Source organism: Wyeomyia smithii, chromosome 1 (assembly GCF_029784165.1).
Source record: "Wyeomyia smithii strain HCP4-BCI-WySm-NY-G18 chromosome 1, ASM2978416v1, whole genome shotgun sequence".
In the NCBI taxonomy this organism is placed as follows: Eukaryota; Metazoa; Arthropoda; class Insecta; order Diptera; family Culicidae; genus Wyeomyia; species Wyeomyia smithii.
Window position 1 is genome coordinate 204650735 of NC_073694.1, and position 23847 is coordinate 204674581.

At 40.3% G+C, this 23847-nt stretch overlaps 3 protein-coding genes across 5 annotated transcripts; 1 reads left to right on the forward strand and 2 right to left on the reverse strand.

Moving 5' to 3' along the window:
* Positions 1-7223: 7223 nt before the first annotated feature.
* Positions 7224-10301, forward strand: LOC129718340 (leucine-rich repeat-containing protein 40). Of its 3 annotated transcripts, none has more exons than XM_055669024.1 (7): positions 7224-7708; positions 8265-8455; positions 8517-8720; positions 8782-8905; positions 8967-9624; positions 9682-10062; positions 10123-10301. In XM_055669024.1, exons 1-7 carry the CDS (start codon positions 7546-7548, stop codon positions 10226-10228), a joined length of 1827 nt encoding a protein of 608 aa, XP_055524999.1. In that variant the 5' UTR covers positions 7224-7545; the 3' UTR covers positions 10229-10301. The 3 variants fall into 3 exon arrangements, with proteins under 3 accessions (XP_055524999.1, XP_055525001.1, XP_055525000.1); XM_055669026.1 differs by lacking the exon at positions 7224-7708 and adding an exon at positions 7755-8040; XM_055669025.1 differs by lacking the exon at positions 7224-7708 and adding an exon at positions 8047-8201.
* LOC129718343 (uncharacterized) lies at positions 10088-17749 on the reverse strand. Its single transcript, XM_055669040.1, has 4 exons — positions 17510-17749; positions 17090-17437; positions 10926-11733; positions 10088-10861 (listed from the first exon to the last, which is right to left on the reverse strand). The coding sequence occupies exons 1-4, from the start codon at positions 17562-17564 to the stop codon at positions 10285-10287; spliced, it is 1788 nt and encodes a 595-aa protein (XP_055525015.1). The 5' UTR covers positions 17565-17749; the 3' UTR covers positions 10088-10284.
* A 96-nt stretch (positions 17750-17845) lies between these two features.
* On the reverse strand, positions 17846-19717 carry LOC129718342 (guanine deaminase). The gene is made up of 4 exons (XM_055669039.1): positions 19492-19717; positions 19022-19428; positions 18319-18962; positions 17846-18118 (listed from the first exon to the last, which is right to left on the reverse strand). The coding sequence occupies exons 1-4, from the start codon at positions 19585-19587 to the stop codon at positions 17892-17894; spliced, it is 1374 nt and encodes a 457-aa protein (XP_055525014.1). The 5' UTR covers positions 19588-19717; the 3' UTR covers positions 17846-17891.
* Positions 19718-23847: the final 4130 nt, after the last annotated feature.

Sequence of the window (23847 nt, forward strand, 5' to 3'; positions counted from 1 at the left end):
GTACAAAACAACAAACAATTGATCCATATAAAATTTAAACGATGCATTCCATAAACTGATTTTGAGCTATTTTAAATGAAACGCTTTCAAATGCCAACAATTAGCGAAGAAGAAATTAAAACTGACAATGACTTTTTCTAAGTTCAAAAACAAACACGTTGCAAATTAAATTTAAAATCTGTTAGAAATAATGTTTTGGAGCCTTATAAGCAAATAAACTCGCCAATTGTAGTCTAGAAATTATGTAAACCGCGTCTACGGCAGTTGGGGTGATAATAGGGTGAAGTTAGGTCAGTTAAGGTGAATTAAGATAAATTTTGCTTTAAAGTCTATAGAGGGCAAACATTATTCTAAATTATGCTCAGAATCACTGACAACTCTTCCGTTTTCTATTGTGTATGGTTTCCTGAAAACCTCAGCTATAATTCGCCTTAAAGGTAGTGGAAGACCGGCCAGAATAGTGGACAGATAGAACTTTTTCCGATTTGTCTAAATCATGGATCAATCCTAGTGGTTTGGCTATCAACCAAAATGTATACCAGAATGAATATTTGAACAACATTATGTTTCCATTTCTTCTAAAACACCATACTGATGAAATGTATGTGTTTCGGCCAGATAAATTAATATCACATTACGCCGAAAAAGCACAAACGTTTCTGAACAACTAATTAACTCCATTTGTACCCCAAATACACATCCCAACAAATAGTGTCGTCCAATCGAAGATTTTTCTCGGGATTCGAGTTCCCTTGGTGCAAAAGTAACTGGAGATCAACAAAATGCGAAGGGTTGGTTGGTGGAATCAAGAGATGCATTCGAAAAGCGGACTTAAAGACCGGTTACGGACCTTTCTCGAAGTTCAATATTTTTGTTAGTTCATAATGAATGTATCTTCATGAGCAGTTTTTCTTCAAATTCGTCCACCTTTTTTGACATCAGTAATAAAAAGAATACAGATTTTTAGTTGTCACCCATTGTTTCCCATTGATTTATCTCAGCCGACTACACAATGTTACGAAAACTATGAAAGTTGCATCCACTTACTCGTGAAGTGACTTTCTTTATACAGAAATCTATAACGTGTTGATAATCTATCTTTAAAAAATACGACCTCATGGAAGGTATCAACGCGAAGTCTTCAAGTATTCGGTTACTCGGACATCTCGCTTTATTCTTAACAGGTCGACTAACGACGTTTCTCGTTCGTCTGTTCTTGAAAAGCGACTTCCTGATTTGAGATCGTTTTAAAGCAGAAAAACAACAGAATGCTGTTGGGGCTACGCACAAATGTGTGTGTTTGACTCGAAAAGAAATAAAAAAGTTTTTATAGTTTTATTTATGGAACCGAGAATTAAAAAGATTTGTCAAGTAAATTTCAAAAGTGTATTAAATTCTGCGATCGATTTGAAGCCGGCTTACACCAACAGTTAGGTAATTGTCTTAGGTAAGCTAGGAAACTGCAAAAAAAAGGAAACGAAAATTATTTTTTTTATTTTAAAGAAGTTCCACTACAGGGGCCTAAAAAATCTAAAAACGGAACAGGGGAAGAAAAATGTTCGATTTCAAATGTATATCACTCGGTGAATTTAAAATGGATTTCCTTCTCCTTGCAGCAATCAATTGTAAAACTAGCTACGCCCAAATGCAGAAAAATGTAATTTGATTATGGGAACTATTGTACTATTAGAAATTTTCAAGCCTTGTTGAACCGCACATTTTGACCAATTAGAGCTGAGTTGCTTTCCACATTCTACTTTTGGCTCAAACAAACATCATATCAAATCTATTTATATAATAGAAAATGTTTGTATGTATGTATGTAATAGTATAACGCTTGAACGCCTGAACCGATTTTCACCAAAATTTGCATACAAGTTCCTTTAACAAAGGAGGTGGTCATAGATATCAAAAGACATCAAAAATAAAGATTTTTCGTGTATGTTCTTGAGTGATTTCGATTACTTTTGGTCTGTTGGTCATATCTGGAGGCCAGATTTTAATTTCAGAGACCGGAACATGATGTTCGACGTCATTTTCAAATCTACGATGGCGACTTTCAGTTTCTGGGAAGTGGAATAAAATTGTGGAAAACATTCATAAATCACCCGAATCGTAATATTTTCAGAACCAGGATTATGCTTAGAAACTGGCAACCCAGAGCTGACATGTTATTGAATTCTTGTTTTTTAAGTTCAATTTGAGATTTTCGCTTTGTGCAAAACTGTGTAGACTGGAAAATTAATGCTCGATACCATTTTAAAGTCTGAGATGATGACTTCCAGTTTTCCCCTTTTTTTTCGATCGTTTTCTTCTAGCTGGCATGACTTATGAACACGTTTCATGAAACTTTTTCTGCATAATTTGATAACAGAGATTTCAATTTAGCGTTCTAAATAAAAAATACTTTGGAAAAATTACTGAAACTGAACTATTGCCGGTTAAAAATTTGATCAAGAATATCAATCGAACAAGATAAGTGCTGGTGAAATCTGTCTATATACGTGTATCAGGTGAGTAAGAAAGTGTTACGAAGAGTGGGTAATCTGATGGAAATGGAGGACTTAACAACCCACAAGTTGATGGCTGGAACTGGTTTTAATGAATGAATGAATTGATGGAGTAAAGGGGTGTGATAAAGAATAGTAGGAAAGGTGGTGGAGTTAATGAGTTAAAAAGTGAGCGACCAAGTAGGAGAGAGAGAACAAGAAAGAAAGAGATTCAGAAAAAAAAGAGAAATGGAAAAAGAGAAAAAAATCAAAATGGAATTAAGAGAAAGAAAAAGGGATTAGAAAGCAGGAGAGACATCCCACTAGCCCCACTAGCATTTGGTAGTGTTTCTGGATCGGAGTCGAGTTCTTTTGGAACAAAAGCCGCAACAGGAAAATTGACAGTGACAACAGTGAAAAATTTGGAAATCAAAAAGAATAGTCACCATTTTTGGTTTCGATTTCAGGGCAGTTTGGGTCCGTCAAGGGTGAACGTCGACAAGCACGGAATCCTGGATGGTGAGTTCGTTCCATGAAATCGTTCACAAGTGCGGGTTGACTCATGTTAGTGTACGCGAAGTGTCACAGGGGGGCCATAAATTTTGCTTAATAAATTTAGGATATAGACAAATGCTCAGTAGTGAACTCAAATTTATTCCCTAATTCATATTCCTTTTGGAGAACGAGTATAACCATAAGCAAAAACTGCTAGGACTACACATTAAAAAAAAAATTATGTCGAATCTCATGTAAAGAATAGCCTGAGAAATCTGATCTTAGATTATATTGTATTATATTGCGCTACACAGTAAGCCTGGCCGTTGACAAAAAGAATGTATGGAAATCATGTTTTTGAAAAATGATGGATATCATTTTCCAGGTTCCTTTCAAGTACTGGTTGTGTTAGTGTAAACTAGACTAGCTATAAAAAAAATTTTTTCCAATGCACTTTCTACAACTGGAAATCTATTTTTCTTGATTCCGATTTTTTTCAAAGGAGAGTGATAAAATCGAAATAGAGAGCGTGAGAAAACCAAGCGTTAATTTGGCGAGTAGTGATTAAAAAATGAATATTGATAACTGCACTGTACAATTATCTTTTTAGTTCAATTAGTTCTCAGTAGCTTTTAAGCCACCGCAACAACAACAACTATTAAGTGAACTCCTAGCAAGATCGGGTACTAAGCTAGTAGCAATATACAACACGCAACAGCGCTGCGAGATTGAGAGTGTGGAATTCCCTGCTTTCTGCTTCCGTCCGATACGAACAGTATTTTCTCTTCTAGTCGCACAGACACCAGATTGCAACACGCAACAGCATAACAAATTGTTGCGTGGCTGAGAGTGCTGCTTCTTCCACTAACTATATCTAGCCGAGACGAAAAAAAGAAATCGCTCTTCTTTTCAAACCGCAACACAATACAGATTACATTGTTGCGTGTGTAAAAATCCCAGCGGTCCAATGGTTACCAACATTAAATGAGATTAAGGCCGAGAAAGCGATCCCACCGGTGCGACAAATGTAGAAGACGTGCCAGCCCCAACGATAGGCGAAGTTAAGGATGCCATCAAGCAGCTAAAAAACAATAAACCGGCTGGGAAGGATGGCCTCGGAGCGGAGCTTAGAAAGCTGGGTCCGAAAAAGCTGGTCAGTTGTTTGCACCGACTGATTGCAAGAATTTGGTATACAGAACACCTACCGGAGGAGTAGAAGGATGGGGTTATCTGTCCCATCTACAAATTGGACTGTGGGAACTATCGTGCGATCACCTGAATGCCGCCTATAAAGTGCTTTCCCAAATCATTTTCCGCCGACTCTTATCGCTATCCAACAGGTTTGTGAGAAGTTATCAGGCCGGCGTGGAAGAACGGTCTACGACGGACCAAATCTTCACCATACGGCAAACCCTCAGAAGTGCCGTGAATACATAACCCCTACGCACCACCTATTCATCGACTTCAAAGCCGCACTTTCCGGGGAAGCTGATTAGACTGATAAAGGCTACGGAGGATGGGACGCAGTGCTGTGTGCGGATTTCGGGGGGCTAGACAGGATGATAGTCTCTCCTGCCTGCTATTCAACATTGCGCTACTTGTACAAAACGCTTATAAGATCGATTGTTCTCTACGGGCATGAAACGTGAACAATGCTCGAGGAGGACCTGCGAGTGCTCGGAGTTTTCGAACGACGGGTACTAAGGACGATCTTTGGCGGCGTGCAGGAGAACGTAATATGGAAGTGGAGGATGAACCATGAGCTCGCACCACTCTATGGTGAACCCAGTATTCAAAAGGTGGCCAAAGCTGGACGGATACGCTGGGCAGGGCATGTTGCAAGAATGCCGGACAACTACCCTGCGAAGATGGTGTTAGTCTCGAGTCCGGCAGAAGGAAGACGACCAGGGGCGCATCGAGCAAGATGGGTAGACCAGGTGGAACGAGATCTGGCGGAGAATACACGGTGCCCCAGGTATTGGAGAGCAGCAGCCAATAACCGAGTGAATTTGAGAAACTTTGTTTATCAGGCTATGTCATGACGGAATGCCAAATAAATGAACATTCGTTAAGACAACTCGAAAAAAGGTGGGGTCTCTTACAACATGTGTATAAAAAAAACACCGAGAAGAGAAGGCGAGCTGGTGATGTTCAGGAATGTAGCTCAGATGGTAGAGCACTCGCTTAGCGTGTTGGTGATACGGGAATTGATGCCCCACATCTTCAACCGATAACTTTTTTAACCATATATGGTGAGATGTTTTTATTGAATTGCAACTGTGGTCAAAATCCACTACAGATATACAGTTCTTTTATAATACTGTGCATAAACCACGGTATATACAAAACTAATCTAATTCAAATCGAAATTTCCGAGTGTTTTGTTTTCGAAAATGGAGAATTCGTTCTAGAAAATTCATAACACTTCATACAAAAGGTTGGAACTCCCTAACAAAGACGGTTATTTCGAACTTTCATAATTCTACTAATTGTCAACACGAACAAAGTTTTTTTTTTCTCCAGCCGCATAGTTGCAATTTGCAACACGCGACCGCGTGAGTACGGCACCTCCTGCTATCTGCTTCCATCTGACACGAGAAGCATTTGATTGTCTTCTTCCTGAACCGTAATACGTGTTATTTTATTGCATGGATGAGAGCTTCATCAGTCCGTTTCCGCTGGTTACTAATACGAGATGAGATGATTTTTTCGTACAATCGTATAACACGGAATAAAATCTGTTTGCGTCTTGCGATACTGGGAAAATGGAACAGCTTGTAAAACAAGTGAAGTTTCTTATAACATTGTTTCTCATTTTTTTTTATTTTTCACCTCAGAAAATCTCCCGGTGTCGGCTAGGATTAAATCTAGGTTAGTTTGGGTTAGGCGTTGGGATTCGAACTGTTCTCATTGAACAACACGAAAAGAAAACCTCCCGAGTCTGCTTTTGGTTTAAACAAACCGTTTTACTAGCGGGTGGTGCGACAGACAGTTACATCTTGACAGCAATTTCCGATCAACGTATTAGATTTTTATAGGAAACAATTAATTGTTTTTTTCTGGACAATGAATTTAAAATTTTTTATTATTTTCTCCTAGGTAGATCAAAATTGGTTTCGTCAGACTGGTCGTTGGTGGGAGGAGATTTGGAAATCTTTTCTTGGGGCCCTTATGTAGTTTGCCGTCAACCTTGCGATCGTGGCTTTAACATTTTGTTGGAGATCGTGAAACATGTGAGAGGTGATCTCTCCTGAGAGTCGCTTTTTCGTAGAACTAATGAACTGTCCGTTTATATTTGTTTTTGAAGAAAGTGTGTTGATAGGCAATGAATTCCTGAACTTCGAATCTGTTGATTTTATACAGATACGGATTTTATTGATACAGATTCAATATTTATTTCAAGAGAGTTGATAAATGGTTAACTTACAGTCTTGAAAATAATCGACAATAACATTGATCGACAAAACCGAAAAAATGCTGCCCTGAAGTTCACCCTAGAAAGATTATAGCTCTTGAACCATTCCTCTGAGATTTGGTGCCTCTAGCCAGTGTAGAAATGCGTCAACTTACGTGAGAGTGTCGCATGGTAATTGCTCGCCGGGTTCGTTATGTTCACGAGAAAACTCATTTAAAAACTTACAAATGTTGGTGGCTGGGGGCACCAAAATTCACAGGAATGGCTAAAAACCTATCTTTTTTTTTTTTTTTTTATTTGCTAGTTTGAATTTATTATATTTATTGTGAAAAATCAACTTAATCATTTTATTCAAATTATTTTTTACGATGAAATTGTTTTCTTATTGTACAAAATGTTACGATGATTTCTGAATTGTATAATTCTTCCACGGGTAGAGTTGACCATAAACAACATCAATTCAAAGGAATCTGGGTAACCGTTAACTTTAATTTTAAAAATCAATGTTGAAGTATATTTTAGGTATACTAAAAAAACTACCTTCATTTTTCTCGCAACAGATGAATGATTAATGATTATTTATGCGAATATTTATGAATATCTGGTACTAACTTTAAATTTAATATAATGATAACTCGTATGCTTTTATTTTCTAAAGCGAAGATAGTTGAATGAAAGACATTCATTGTATTCAAGTTTTCCAGCGGAGGGCTGTTTTTTTTTTTTACATTTACCTACTATCCGTTGAGCGTACCTTTCACTGCGTTTATCCTCTTGCTGCCATCTTTCTCCACTATGCCGTTCGATGGTTGTTGGAATAGTTTGTACTCTCAGCTCACCCGCAGAGTCAGAGGGGTCCGCGCGTTTCACTCGGCATCGTCAGCTGTTACGTACGGTACGAGCCTACAGCACTGCATTCTTTAGGAATCGACGAAACAGAGAGTTAGCTGACCGAGAGAAGCATTCGAATGTGAACATTTAAAGAGATTAGTGCTTAAAACCAAAACAAAAACAGTTTTAGAAAAAAAAAACATGACTGTTGGAAAGTGATTATTTGCCAAAACCTATTTCGCTCAACTTCCAGTGTTTGTTTGCTGGCCAACAGCTTGCATCAAAATTGCGGCCAGGGGGAAAAAAGTGCTCACAATGAAACCCCACGTGGCTCGCAGTCGAATTCGACAGCAGCAATTGAATCCGGTGTTCCACTGGCAAAACAAGGAAGAGGACGATAAGGTGCTCAGCAAGGTCAAGATCAAACAAGCCCTAAAAACAGGCACCCTGAATCTATCCGGGCAAGGACTGGCAACGGGTAAGTGTTCGAAACATGATATCTTCCAGTATGTTTCATAACACTGTGTGTAGTGCCTATCCGAGATGTTACGGCACTCGATAGTATTTGATTTAGGTGAATTCGGCTTCGCTTCGGTGATTTTTAGTACATTCTGTTTTTGGTGGTAAATGGGTGTAGCGCGATGACACACTGCCGAGTATAATATCCAATTTCACGTACTATTAACTTCCAAGATGCACGGTTTAGTGCGAATTTTAGATTCCAAACCCTCAATCGTTCTTCACCCGATCACGAGAGTGGATCATTATTGGCTTGTGTGCGCGACTGAATCGAAAAGTTCGGAACGGAAAGTCAGTGTCCTTTCTAAATCTTGTTCGATCTTCTTATTGGCTTACTGAGTAAAACCAGACGGAAATGTGGTACTGTCCGAGTGAGGATCAGCCAACAAGCACAATGAGGAGATCGCGTACCCGGATTCCCTATCCGAAGCGTCGCTATCGGAAAATTCGGGGTCAGTTTCTGGACAATGCTTTGGAATGCTAACTGTTTCCTGGTTTGTTTTGCATCGTTGTAGTGCCGGAGAAACTGTGGAACCTAAGCGGTTCGGACGATTGCGATAAGGACGTGCGCTACGACTTGGATCGAACGAACGACGAGGAAAGCTGGTGGAATCAGAAAACGTTAACCAATTTGGATCTGAGTTCGAATGCTCTCACCAGCATTAGTGAGAATGTGAGAAATCTGGCGGATTTAACTGTGTTGAATGTAAGTTAGGTAGGGTTAAGTGCTGTTTTGTGTTGGTCCCAAAATCATTCATCATTTACAGCTGCAAGATAATGCTCTAACAGCTTTGCCGGAAGGAATCGGTTGCCTTACTAAATTAATTAAACTCACTCTGAGTCGTAACAAGCTAACGGAACTCCCGGAAAGTTTCTTCAATTTAAAAGAGCTAAAACAACTTAACCTTTCGCATAATGAGTTCGCGGAAATTCACAGCAATGTGAGTGATCTGATCATGCTAGAAGTGCTGGTAAAAAATCTACTTAAAACGTCAGTTTTGAGTCTAATATTACTTCTACTTTATTCGGTAGGACATTTCATTTAACAGTCTTAACTCGCTACCGGGTGGAATCGGGTTCCTAGTCCGCTTACAACAGCTAACCCTTAATAACAATCGTCTCGTAGAATTACCCAACGATATTGTCAATTTGAGAAGTAAGTTTAGTGGGTAATGGTACGCACGAAATCAAGTCACGATAACTTCTCTTCCGTCTAGATCTCCACAAAATGGAATTAACGAAGAACGACCTCAAACTCTTGCCCCCGGTAATGGGCGAACTGCGCAAGTTGGAGTGCCTCTACGTGCAGCACAATGATATCGGAGAGTTGCCCGATTTTACGGGCTGCGATGCGCTGAAAGAATTGCACATTTCGAACAATTTCATCAAATCAATTCCGGCCGATTTTTGCGAAAATTTGCCACAGTTGAAGGTACTCGATCTTCGCGATAACAAGATCGAAAAGCTGCCGGATGAAATATCGATGCTGGCCAGCCTGACCCGGCTGGATTTGTCGAACAACTCGATCAGCAGTTTGCCTTCTTGCCTGTCGACGCTTGCCCATCTGGTGAGTTTGCAGGTTGACGGCAATCCGATCCGTTCGATTCGCCGGGACATCATTCAGTGTGGCACACAGCGTATTTTGAAAACCTTGAGGGATCGAGACGGTCCCGGGCAGCAGCGACAGGAGCAGGTGAAGACACCGTTCGAGGAAAGCACCTTCCCGGATGTGTATCAGATGAAGAAGGGCCGATCTATGATTGTGAGTAACAAGAATCTGATCGACATCCCAGAGCAGGTTTTTCTCGATGCGATGGAAGCTTCGGTCTATAATATCGATATTAGCAAAAATAAGCTAGCGGATGTTCCGGCTGGGTAGGATTAAATTGTGTCCTACGGGAAGCATGTTAGTAACTGTTTGATCGTTCACAGATTGGCGAATCTCGCGAACCTTCTGACGGAATTAAACCTTAGCTTCAACGCACTCAAAACTGTCCCGTCCTTCTTCTCGCAGTTCGATCGTATTAGCTATTTGAACCTTTCCAACAATCTGATATCCGACCTGCCGGAAGTGGTCGGTCTGTTGGTTACGCTACGGGAGCTGAATGTGGCCAACAATCAGCTCAAGCACATTCCGGCGTGTGTTTACGAGCTGAAGGGACTGGAAATTCTGCTCGCTCGTGATAACAAAATTGAGGAAATCGATGCCACCGGACAGGGTCTCGGTGGTCTGCCGCGATTGTCCACACTGGATCTGGCCAACAACAACATCAAACAGGTGCCACCGATTCTTGGCTTGTTGAAGAATATTACGTTAGTTGATAGAACATTAAGATTGGACTATGGCTGTAATGTCTCTGGTTTTCTTTTTAGTACATTGGATATAATAGGGAACGGTTTCCGACAGCCGCGTCATCAAATACTGGAGAAAGGAACCGAATCGATTATGGCCTATCTGAGGGACAGAATACCAAACTAAGCAGTACCAAACAGTAGCAAGCTTTCATCACCAAAAATAGCTTTATAAATAAATGTTTATTGATAAAAACACACCACTTTGGGACATGCTTCGTAACAAAATTTCAGCGTAAGTCGAAAGTTTACCGTCGTTGAGGTGGGAAGCAGGAACGCGTGGAACCGCGCCCGCAGCGTGACCGCTGCTGTGGACGATTTTTGCCTCCGAAAGCCGCTGAAAATTCGCCTATTCAGGGGGCAACCCTTTTCATCCAACAATCGAATGGTTTCGCTACCCGAGTGAGCCATCAGATCGTACGGCATCAGATCATAATCGCGGTTCACGGAAATGATTTGCATTTCGATCAGCTGACCGACGGTTGCCTCGAGCACTTCGGTTTGCGTTGCGACGTCGATCAGTTTGACGGTGACGTGTTTCGTGATTTTCGCCGTACCATTGTTCAGCTCTGTTGAACCGAAGCTAAAAGACTGCCTGTGCGGGATAAAATCTACCGTCGGCTGCATCGGCATGTTGGCCATCAGCGTCGTGGTGTTTTGCGAACCGGAATGATGGATGCAACCGATTTTGAGAATTCGATCCGACTGTGTGCGAACTGCTGTATCTTGTTGGATGTAGACGTAAGCGAATATCAGGAAACTAAAAATCATAAAAAGAATAAATTAGATCAACGCCTAGCACAAGTGTCAATACGTTAGCTAACCTAAACATGTTTTCCTTGATGAATGCCCTTCGAATACCGCAGCGCGATTCTGCGATTTCATTTCCGGTAACAATTTCCAAAACTCTCGCTGTCCTATTACTGGTGTCCTGACTGCAATCCACTTGCGGCGTATTGAGATACATCTTTCCGTAAAATCCCCGAGGAGGATCGAAGTTCACCTTTATCAAAACACTCTGACACTGAGCATCGATCGATAAACACTGAACTCTCCTAGCGTAGACGGAGCCGTTTATCACTTTAACTGCTCTTGGACCCAGCGATGTCAAATCATCCGAGTGCAGGGAACAGATTGGCGATCCTCTCGTAGAGTTGTGATACGTATAGCCTAAGCAAGCGAAACGATCCTCATGCAAGCATCGTTCACTGCAGCTTCGTTCGTCCGAAACGATCATCGAATCATCAGCGTACACAAACGCACTGTCACGATTCTGCTCGAACGAGCACCGTGCCTCGTGCCGTCGCATTTCGTGGCATTGATTTTCCAGGTACTCTTCACCTTCCCAACCGTAGCCAAACGATTCAGGATTGGTGAATTTATCGGCCTTGCTGAGGAAACACTGCCCCAACTGTATTCGGTTGGATTTCTTCGACAGCCGTTGTCGATTGTTCCGGGTGGAGTGTACAAATCGTGCCGATCGACATGCGAAACGCTGCTCCCGAAGGCACCCGTTGATGCATTCTTCCCGCGATATCAGCTTCGGAAGCTGGATGAAGTTCTGCCCGACCAGACTGGCACCGGTGATCGTCACGATCGGGAAAAGCTTATTGCTGGCGCATTTTAATGAAACTGTAATTGAAACAAAACAGATTAGAATTGAAACAATTTTATGCTATATTTGTCAAACATCAAGAGAATCTTAAAATAAAAAGATTAGATATGACCAACAAAAAATTTGAACTGAAAAAAAATTCCTTCCAATATTAATGCAAAAAATAGTAAAAATCAATTAAATACAAAGCAATTTAAACAGAAAGTTCAGAAAAAGAGCTATTAAAATAGAAAATTGAGACATAAATTAGACAGACGAAAGATAAGCGCAATTTACAAAAAAAAAAGTTAAAAATTTCGAACGAAAAATACAAAAAGAGAGTTGTTGACGAGAAAAACAGTATCCCAGAATCTGCGCTTGGCGCAATGCATTTCAAATTTGTATGAAAATTTGTTTGGGAAAACCTACTTTTTTGCATTCCCCTAAATTCTAGAGCGCTCAGTGATGCTTTACTAATGCTCTACATTGCGTTAAAGCAGTGTAATATAGACGCTAAACAACTTTGCCGAAGACACTGAAGAGCTAGGATGCCCCTAAAATATATTGCCATCAAAGTATCCTGTCGTATCGAGTTCATACACTCAGCTGAATCATGTTGCAGAGGTAACTTCTGATGTTATTCTGACTGACGCCGGTACACTGGTAGTGTTGGCATGAAAAATAATTTTCTTCATTTAATTCGACATACTCAACTTTGAACAATCATAACATTTTTTTGGGACACCCTAGCTCTTCAGAGCCTTCGGCAAAGTTGTTAAGCACCTTCAAAAGTTATAAAACGTATGGTTAAACCTATTCTGAGGTCTCTAGAATGAAAAATACACGAAGGTAAGTTTTCCTATATGAATTTTGATATAAATTTTAAAGTTGTCGTTGTCGGACATCGCCATCATATCGGACCCCTACCGCATCCCTCCCGGAAACGGTAACTGGGTTGCGGATAAGTCCAGTATGGCGGCCATATGGACGACGGGCAAGTTCCCGGTTCAGGAGGTTGTCTCAACCTCAGAAGAAGGGTACGTAGTTGCTAAGGTGAACGGAGTGTTCTACTGCAGTTGCTATGCTCCGCCACGTTGGTCTACCGAAAGGTTCACCCTGATGGTCGATCTCCTATCCATGGAGCTAACGGGCCTAACGCCGTTGGTGGTGGCGGGCGACTTCAACGCTTGGGCTGTTGAGTGGGGAAGTCGCTTCACGAACCAGAGGGGCCAGATCTTGTTGGAGGCTTTGGCAAAGCTCAACCTAGATCTGGCCAACATTGGGAACAAAAGTACATTTAGCAGGAATGGCGCGGAGTCGATCATCGACGTGACGTTCTCCAGCCCAGGACTGATCAAGAACTGGAGGGTAGACGATGGCTACACTAATAGCGACCACCAGGCGGTCTGTTATAGTGTAGACAACAACGAGAGGCGGCAAGCGACGGGTAGAGCCAACACTCCGACCGTTCGCGGGTGGAAGACATCGCAGTTTGATGCCGAGGTATTCGAAGAGGCAATGAGAAGGGAGCGCGAGGGGGGCAGTTGGCTCCGCCCGACTGCTGACCAACTAGTTGCTATGCTATCGCGAGCGTGCGACGCCACCATGCCTAGGACTCGCCAACCTAGGAATGGAAAGCCACCGGTTTACTGGTGGACGGACGCGATAGCCGACCTTCGCAGTGCGTGCCTCCGTGCAAGACGGAGGATGCAGCGTGCGCGAAACGAAGAAGAGAGGACAGAGCGCCGCGCAGCGGCTTACCGGCTGGGCACCTGGGGCTTCCCATAAAGTGTTTGGCGTCCCGTTTCCCGGAACATACCATACACAAAGCATGAAGGGTACACTGCCCATAAATGCATAACAGTCCCATGTGAGTTTTCATCACTTTTGAGATAAACCTTAGAAACTTCTTTACATTACGTGTGCTCTCGAAAATTTACAACAAAAGTTAGGTTTGTTGATAAAATGATGAAAAAAATATTGATTTTGGTCAGTCTCACGTTACGAATAAACGCATAACAGGCTCAGAGCTAAAACCAATTAGCAGAAAATCATGGTAACTTTCATTAAAAGACCAAATAAAGTGTACTGATCGGAACAACAATAACCTTATTGCATATAAAAGTATTCTGCACAAATATATTTACCCCGGATGAATGCTTATTTTAAATTTTTGTTTCTTTGATTGAATCCATAGGAAGGAAAAAATGCTATGGTTTACCTGCGTCTACTGCGTTTTACTCAGTACGTTTTTGGCAGTGTGACTCTTATACGTTTATGGGCAGTACAATGGACGGAACCTATTGAAATAATGCCGGACAACAATCCCGCATAAATGGTGTTCGACTCGAATCCAGTGAGTACAAGACGCCGACTTAATTATTCCGGAAAATTTGACCAAAACAGTTCCAAAATATTTACATAACATACCTAGAACCACCCAAAAATGGTCAAAACTCATCATAGGACCACTCAAATGATTCGGATTTATAAAGTTAGGTTAATTGTAACCACATAATGTGTCTAGGTAGTTACTCACCAGATACGCCTCGGTGTTTTTTTAACTGAACCGAATTCCGTCATGCGACCCTTCTTTATCCTGGATTCCCCTGGAGAGCTAGTTCTCCAACATAAACCTAATCAGTTACTCAAAATGAAATTCTGTAGGTGTGCATTCGAGCAGGTTTTTATCAAATATCTCAAGCATTGAACGTTGAACGATTTTCAAAAAAAAAGCTATAAATCTATTTATTCTACAGTATAATATTAATTTACTAAATTTTAAGATGTATTACATAATTAAAATAACATTGGTGAGATTTGATGTAAAATAAAGGAAAATTATTGGTCTGAACCTGGAAACTAAACTGGATAAAGAGCTATTTATCGCTAGTTTTCGCTAAATCAAACCTTCACCATTTTGAAGCTTATGAATTTACCTTTCCAATAAAACTGGGCTATCATGGACAACTATAGTTTCAAGGCATTTTTAACCCGAAATATGTTTATAAGACAACAATTGAGCACAATACACACATCTCTAGATAATTGGAAGTTTCTAAAATCGATAAAAGTATGCCTTGGACATATGTGCACTCTCTAATTTTGGATTCTTGTCCCAGAAGGATTAAGGAAGCCTAGAAAAATATGATTTGACAGATTGGTTCACTTTGACCTTTGAGGTTTTGGCTGCCCTTGGACCACTTTGCATTGTGACGCTCGTGGAATCCTGAGGGTTGGTTCAGCTGGAAAGTAAGTATGAGAAAACGTAAGTAAAAAAAAAAAAACTCTGTTTAAACAGTTTAGTGCAACCAATACGTGAAGAAAAAAATCTAAGAGATTTAAAACGGAATATTAAGTCAAAGTCAATCAGACAAAAAACTATTAAAATATATTTTTTCTGTATGGACCACTCACTGCGATCAGGAATATTGATCTTTTGTTATACCGCCCGGGGGTCTGCTTTTTGACAGAAAAACATGTACTAGAAAAAAAAACCCTAAATCGCAGAAAAATGCTTTCAAGGATCGTCACAGATTCAAGTAGAATAGTTTCCCGGATAATGTCTAAACTAGGGCAAAGAATAAAATAGAAAATGGAAGCCTGTTTAATTATGGAAACTTCGAAATAAATGCTTCATTGTAAAAATATTATGACGACTACGAAAATTTTAAAATATCGCATCGTAGGCCTTGCATTAGATCGAAAAGATGACCAGTCCCGGAAAATTCAGGATTCAACATTTAAATTCAGAATATAATGAACTACTATAATTAATTATAACTAGTTCAACAAAAAATTTTTCATTGATGGAAATAAACAGAAAACGGAAATTGAAAAAAAACATATTTTAACATTTTGTTGTTGAAATTTTCAAAAGCAGTCAATAAAAGGAATGAAATCTAGAGAATTTCAAACGTAAAAATAATTCAAAGTTAATCAGGCAACGAACTATTCAAATAGATATTCCTGTATGCACCACTCATTGCGACTAGAAGTATTGATCTTTTGTTGTGTTTGTTGTATTCCGCACTTCTATTATTAGCATAATTATTTACAAAGGAATCAAGGCAAATTAAAATAATTTTAACAAAAAATTGATTCAAAGTCATTTTAAGGTGAGACGGTATTGAAGCCACAAACAGCCAATTTCGAGCCCTCAATTCGTATTTTTAGAAGCACAAGATTCGGAAATAGATAATGCCTTTTTTTGTTGAAACGCTGTTTAATGTTGGCTTCACCGCGGCAAATAAAAAATAGCATTTCACAGGTGGAGCATTACCTGTTTTCGAGCCTTGTGTCTTCAAAAATTCGAAGTGGTGCCTCGAAATCGGTCATTTTTGGATTCAATACCGTTTGGCCTTGAAATGAGTTGAATATATATACAAGTAGATTTAAAATATATGTAGAGAAAGCGAAACTGACCCGAAATAAATTATCGAAACATCATGTCTAAAACTGCAAAAAAAATAATTTTTTCCAGATTGGGTCCTCTCATTTCAAGTTGGGCCCACAACATGTCTGATATCTGAAGATCACACCGGTCCATAAAGTTTCCATTAGCGGGATCTATATATAAAAAAAATTAAATTCGTCTAGTTCTTTGTTACCAAGTTATATTAGAAAATTCTCCTCAATAAAATTTAAGGTGAAATCTGGCGGACAGAACAATTAAAAACGTTAGAGAAAAAAGTGATCCATCAACCTTATCTAGCACTGAATGAGACTAGCAAAGTCTTTAACAGGTTTAGCCCAGACAATGTTTTAAGAAAAACATTAAAGGGGTAATCGTTACAAAAACATTCAAACGTATAAAGCTAGAATATTGATTGAATGTTTAACGGTGAAAAAAAACTGTTTTAGTGACGAATCTTCAGGTAGTAGCTAAGAGAGTGACACTGTCGAAACAAGTTATTTAACAACAAAATAATACTGAAGTTGAAATTCTTTTGTCAGGAGATGACATTTGAAACACTGGATTGCATAACACAAATGCACTCACTAATTAGTGAGTATGATTGTTGTTGAAGCTAATATATTCCAGTCTGATATCACCACTGCTTCGAACATGGGAAGCGGGTCCTTTAGGGCAGGTGAATTGTTGTAATCGATTGGATGAAATTTTTCTTGATGGCGTCACATAAACGAAACACAAAATATCCACCATCCGGAAGTTTATCCAAGCTTTCGTCAGTTGCTCTATTCATTAGGCTCTTTATCACAATGTGAATTCTCCTACCCTAGAGCAGCACTGAGTTAACCTTGAGACTGAGCAAACCATGCGGCACAACAGAGAGCAGCAAGCTGTTGTCGTGCTCTCAACTAAACACGAGCCGTTTTTTGAAAACGATGTCGCGAAAATTATCTTCACTTCTAAGATAAGTAGGTACTAACCGTCCAAGCAGCTTTTCACGAAATAGGCAACATTAGCATCGGGCACTAATTGGTGGTTGCAATCGTCAATGTAGTCATAATGGGTCCGAATCAAGCCACCACCGAGGGCGGTCCGGTTGGTTGTGTACCCGTAGCAGACATTCTGACTAAATACCAGCAGGTACCCATTGCAGATTGGATCTTCACGGCAAAGTCGCGCACACTTCACACTGACGGCTTCTTCACTAGACTTGCTGGCAACGTACAACGGAAGTACGGATTTCTCATCGCTGACTCTGCGTTCCAGGGTTGGGCGTAACCCAAGGATCTTTTGGAATACAACACTGTGGGAACATTTCGTCGCTGGCTCTGTAACAGTGCAAGTTTCAACTAGGTAAATTAGGCCGTAAATTAATGTGATAAACTGTGATGGATACTTACCCACCGGGGAGTGAAAGTAAATGGCAAAGAGCACCAGAGCTGTGGATGGTAACATGACGCACGGGCGATGGAAAAGACTAGAGATCGACTTGTACTGGGAAATTGGCGGCGGCAGGGAGGAACGCCTTGAGTTTGCGACTAGATCAAGTGATGCGCCAGTGGATACTAACAGCAACAGCACACTAATCGCGCTGACCTGAGAGCTGCTTAGAACGCTAAGCAAACAGCGAAGATGATTACACGCTTTGAGATGAGATAATACTTATAGCGTGAGAGGATGATTTGTTGGAATGGAAAAACAGGTATTTGATATGATGAAGAAAAAAAAAATCTCCATTATGTGTTCAACTGGAATGTATTGAAAACAATAATATTTGGCGTTTTATTTGACTTTTTGACCGGCCACAAATACGCTGGTTATGTTGCGGTCATCTCCCACGTAGACAAACTTTTGAAGTAGCTCCAGCAGCTTTTCTTCGGCGGATTTCTTCTCGGTTAGTGCGGGTGGCAGCTGATAGCGATTGATGGGGTACACGGAAGTGTCGATCAGTAGAGCATCGAAGTCCTTTCCGGGGAGAAAGTTTCCTACCTTGTCAGCGATGGCTAATGCTGTGTAAAAAACAAGCGGGGTTATATTTCAATGTAATTTTTTATAAGCTATCATAATTTGATTAAAAAAATTGCTATTGTTGATAGACTAAAAAGACAGCTTATAACCTGTAATCAATCATAAAAGACAGTGCCTAAAATCGCATCGTAACTCAGGTCTTATCTATTCGCTGTTTACAGACGAGAAAAATTACCCTTACCTTCTGCTCCTCCCAGCGTTGCCAAATAAATCGCTTGTTTATAGTTTAACGGCACGTACTTAGCATTATCCTCAGTCGGTGCCACACTACCAGTTCCCTGTACGTTCTGCTTCTTCATCATGTTCAGATGATGCGAAACGTCCAGTGTTGCTCTGATAACATCGTTCATTGCGATTCTATTCCCTCCGGACACATCAGTTCCAAGTCCGACTGTCACGCGGGCAGCCAGCAGCCGTTTTACGTCACACATTCCCGAACCGAGGCTGGTGTTCGATGTCGGACAGTGCGCCACGGATGTCCCCCGGCTAGCCAACACACGCAACTCGTCATCCTCCAGGTGCACTCCGTGGGCCATAACACATCGACTGGTTAGCAGTTTTGCCTCATCATAAACATCGCAATAATGTTTGTTTTTGGGGAAAAATTCTCTAACAGCATCCAGCTCTCCCAGGTTCTCCGAAACATGAGACTGGATGTTCAACTTATACCGTTCCGCAAGCTCCGCTAATTTTTGCATCAACTTCATATCGCAACTAATTGCGAAACGCGGTGTGATTATCGGTCTAACTCGGTCGATGTTTTTTGACAAAACATACTCTATAAAATCAATATTATCCTTCACTGAGTCATCCGTACCACATTCACTGAAAAAATCAAAAAGAGTTTAACATTTATTCTAAAAAAAATAAAATCATTCATTTACACATAAAAATCCGGACAACAACGGTTGGAGGAAACCTTCCCAACGAAAGCTCGCTGCCCCTGGCGAATTATCTCCTCAGTCAGCACCTTATTGCTACCGTTGTAGATAGTGGCAAAATAACATGCGCAGGTCGTTCCACTAGCGAGTGTATCGCGCACAACCGTGCGATAAACCTGTTCGGCAAATTCCACATCCTTGTACTGTGCCTCCAGTGGGAACGTGTACGCACTCAGCCACCCCAGCAGATCCTTGTCCAAACCTAGCCCAATGTTGGGCACCTGAGGCGCATGGATGTGGCAATCGATGAATCCAGGCAGCAAAAATTGTGACTCAGATAGGCTAATTTTTTCATAAGTTTCTTTCTCCGGCACAGCTTCAAACTCCAACCGCGTACCAATTGCTACGATCTGAACGGAAGAGAACAATAATCGCATTATCAACTTTATCAGTAGAACTACAATTTCAGTTACTTTTCCATCTCGAACTGCGACGAACCCATCCGTAATCAGTTCCAAGTTGTCCAGCGACTTGGAATGAATTATCTGACCGAAAAACACTTTTCCCATATTGAGTTTGCACCCGGCGATTGCGATTTGAAGACTGAAACCATCATCGGTGATCGTCGTCGGTGCGCTTTAACTGAACTAGAAAGACACCACGAGGGATTGTTGCTGCTCTACTCACCCACCGTAAACTTGTTTCCCGTGCGATAGTGTTGGTTTCATTGATGCTTGTGACTCGAGCTTTCGGTTCCGCGTTGGTGTCTTTGCCTGGTAAAAGCTCGAGCGGCGTGGCAGTGATGCCGTCCCGATGTTTCAATGCAGAATGAATTTTTAGTGACTCCCTGCTAATCAAGGTTACTAAAAAAAATCAAAAACCCCAGACGCTACGCGAGCTAAGAATTTATCTTGAACCATGCAACATTTTTTTAGTATTTTTTCAGGCATTTGGCTTCCATTCATTTCATATAGTCTTGTTTCGCATTTGAATAATTTTTAATTGCGACTGCTGTATAATATTTACAGGAAAATACTTTTTTTAGAGGTCATTTTTACCCGTTAGTCGCAAGCTAATGAACCAGATTGCACTCGCAATAAATTTTGTATCGCCTTTCAACTACTCTTTAAGAACTGTCCTTTAAGGGGTTATATAGCTTTTTGCTTGAGAAAAAAAGAGCAAAGTTTGGATTTTTTTAATGTGTGTAGCATCTCTTTTATTGCATAAAAGTAGTAATTTTTTGAAAGTTGAACTAATCAACAGCAAAAACCACGTTTGTTCGAAAGAATTACCAATTATTTGTGAAGTAATGGCTAACGGGAACGTTTTTCACGTATTTCCGTATTGCTCAGATTTCTATAAAATTCGTGGAAATGTTCTCAAGAAGTTGTACTTTAATGGTAATGCAATAAAAAAAATTCGATTTTAATTATTAAATTAAATTAAAGAATTAAATTCGATTTAATAATGTGTAAGACTTCAGAGGACTTTTTTGTGCATATAATTTGTCCAAACGGACTCAATTATTAAAAAGCAAAGCCTTGGTGCTACATTCCGATTCGGAACTTGACCTTCTGTTTATTTATACACAGACTTCGCAGCCGACTGTTTAGTGTACAGGGCAATTGCGGGGCTAGCGCTACGATCCTATTGACACTAACAGTCTCTCCCGAGCCGAGACTCGAACCCACGACGACTGGCTTGTTAGGCCAGCATCGTACCTCGAGACCATCTGGGAGATCTGGGAGGACTCAATTATTACGCTGATTATTTTTACGCGAATTTCAGAATTCCAAAATTTACGCGGTTTGTTCAAACTAACATCGGAATTTATGTGTTTTTTTCCAGAAAAATCGGGTTTACGAGGTTTGTTTCCCATGATTTTTATTTTCAAATCATTTATTCACTCTACCGGTTGAGTTTTCAAAATCATGCTCCCGAATACTTATAGATTTGACCTTATCTTTTTATTTTGTTCCCGATTTCCATGCTAATTTAGAAGACTCAATTAGAAACTTTCTGCAAATGTTTTAACGCGAGCTTAAGCAAGTTTTTGAATTTATGTGGTTTACTTTAACATGGATTTCAGTGTCTACGAGGTTTTTTTTTCTCGAAAAATAATTGATTGTTGTATAATTTATGTGATGTTGTTTTTTGTTTATTTTTTAGACAATGTTATGCCGATGTTTTCCCAATGTAGATTAAATATACATCATATGATTGATGCGATGTCGTTTTTTACGCGGTGTAAACTCCGAAGTTCTTGTAAAAATTAAGCGTCTCAACTCCAACAATTCCAACATTTTAAACTCCGCGCAACAAAAAATTTGATTTGTGAAAAATTGTGCATGATGTTTGCTCAATACTTCAAAGTATCATTCACCTCTGAACTTAAAAGTACTTTCCACCTCAGAATCAAGATAAAAATTAAAAAAAAACTAAAAAGGTTAGCACCTAGGCTTTGCTTCGTTACTCCATTATGACCCATTTTAACTTGTGATGTTCCAACATATTTTATTAGATGCTACTAGGTGTCTAATATACACTGGTTTTTTTTACGCGAATTATTTAAATGCGGTATTTATACGCAGCTTTTCTTCTTTTATTCAATAGCGCGGTTTCTTTTTCCGCGATTGTTTTAAATAACGCAAACTATTTTTACGTTTAGAGGACTATTTTTACGCGGTATCAAATTGGTTTAGTATAAGTAAATCCAAGAAAAAGTAAATGAAGTGAAATAAAGTAAAAAATTAATCGTATGGTTCATGAAAATAACTTATTTTGTTTTTTTTTTAATATAATCAATGCAAATTTTTTATTTATTTGTTCCAAAATTCTGGTATCATCAAACAATAGGCAAGTTTCGTTAATGCGGGAAATAGGAACAAAAAAAAAACAACAATACTGACTCGAGTCAAGGTTATTGCGATTGATTTTCGCTCAAGGAACACATGCTAAAGCCTAAAAATATAACAAAATCACTATGAAAAAGTGATTGCCCCGATTTTCAGTGAAATTTAATTTTGGCTGCACTATAAACGCGTTTTGTTTGTTTTGTTCCCATTTTTTTATAATTTTTTAGGCATATGCTCAATAGCGTATTTTTATTTTTAATCGAATTTATTTTTTGAACGAAGTTTTTTTATACGCGGATTTTTTCAACGAGGTACAATCAACTGCGTAAAAAAGACCCCAGTGTATAGCTTTCGTATGCACTTGAAAATATGCATGCTGTTGGCTGTCTGTCAGTTTTGTTCTGTTTTGATGCGCAATGAGGTAATTTCGGATAGTCGTAGTGAAGCGTTTTTCAACCGGTGACCGCTCTTGCACAATATTCAAACGTCTGAAATCGAGTGGGGTTACGCGAGATTTCGTTTATAAAACCATCAAAAGGTATAATGACCCACCCTCTTCGGACCGTAGAAGATCCAGCCACCAATCTGAACATATCTGTTGGATCTGCTCACAATATTTTGGGAACTGACCTAGGATGTAATGAAAACGATGTTTTTACGGCACGCTGGTCGCGAGTTCATTATTTCTAATGAGAAACTATTTGTTCTAGATAAAATATCCACCTCTGACGCGCAACATATGTTCGAAAAACATACACGAAAAAATCGAAAAATTATTCAAGCTAAGAAAATTTCTCAGGCAGCTTTTCTTGACATTGAAGGAGCATTTTATAATGCTACTCAATGAAAATAGTTATGTAAAAGCACGGCCCATTAAAATGGATTCATATCAAATCCTACGCTCAAAAACACCAAGAGCTCGCCGATCAGCCTCTTTCAGCGTCCATGATTCATGGCCGTAGAGGGCCACCGGAAGAATCAGTGTTTTATAGAGTGCAAGTTTAGTTCGGATTTGCAGACTGCGGGACCTTATCTGGTTACGTAATCCGTAAAAGGCCCTGTTTGCGGCTGCTATCCGCCTCTTTATCTCACGGCTAACCTCGTTGTCACATGTCACTAATGTTCCCAGGTAAATAAATTCGTCGACTACTTCTAGCACAACCGCAGCACCAACCTTCGACGGACTACCACGCACTCTGCCAGCCACCATGTATTTCGTTTTGGCAGAGTTTATGACAAGCCCTAATCTCGCAGCTTCTCTCCTAAGAGGTCCGAAGGCCTCTTCCACAGCTCTACGGTTGATACCAATGATGTCGATATCGTCCGCAAAACCGAGAAGCATGTGCGACTTCGTAATGATGGTGCCGCTTCTCTGCACACCAGCCCTCCGTATAGCACCTTCCAATGCGATGTTGAACAATAAAATCGACAGCCCGTCACCCTGCTTCAAACCATCTAACGTCACGAACGAGTCCGGTATCTCACCGGCTATCCTGACGCTTGATGTAGAACCTTCAAGGGTGGCACGTATCAGCCTAATCAGCTTTGTTGGGAAGCCATGTTCCATCATAATCTGCCATAACTCATTCCTCTTGACTGAATCGTACGCTGCCCTGAAGTCTATGAACAGATGGTGCGTCTGCAAGTTGTATTCTCGAAATTTATCGAGGATTTGTCGCAAGGTTAACATTTGGTCCGTCGTAGAGCGTCCCCCTCGAAAACCGCATTGGTACTCGCCAACAAAGGTCTCCTGCAACGGCCTCAGTCTGTGGAACAGGATGCGGGAGAGAATTTTGTACACGGTATTGAGAAGTGTTATGCCCCGATAATTGCCACAGTCCAGGCGATGGCCTTTTTTGTAGATCGGGCATATGAGACCCTCTAACCAGTCCGAGGGCAATTCTTCATCAGACCACACTCTCAGCATGATCCGATGGATGGCACGATACAGCTGTTCGCTCCCGACTTTGAAGA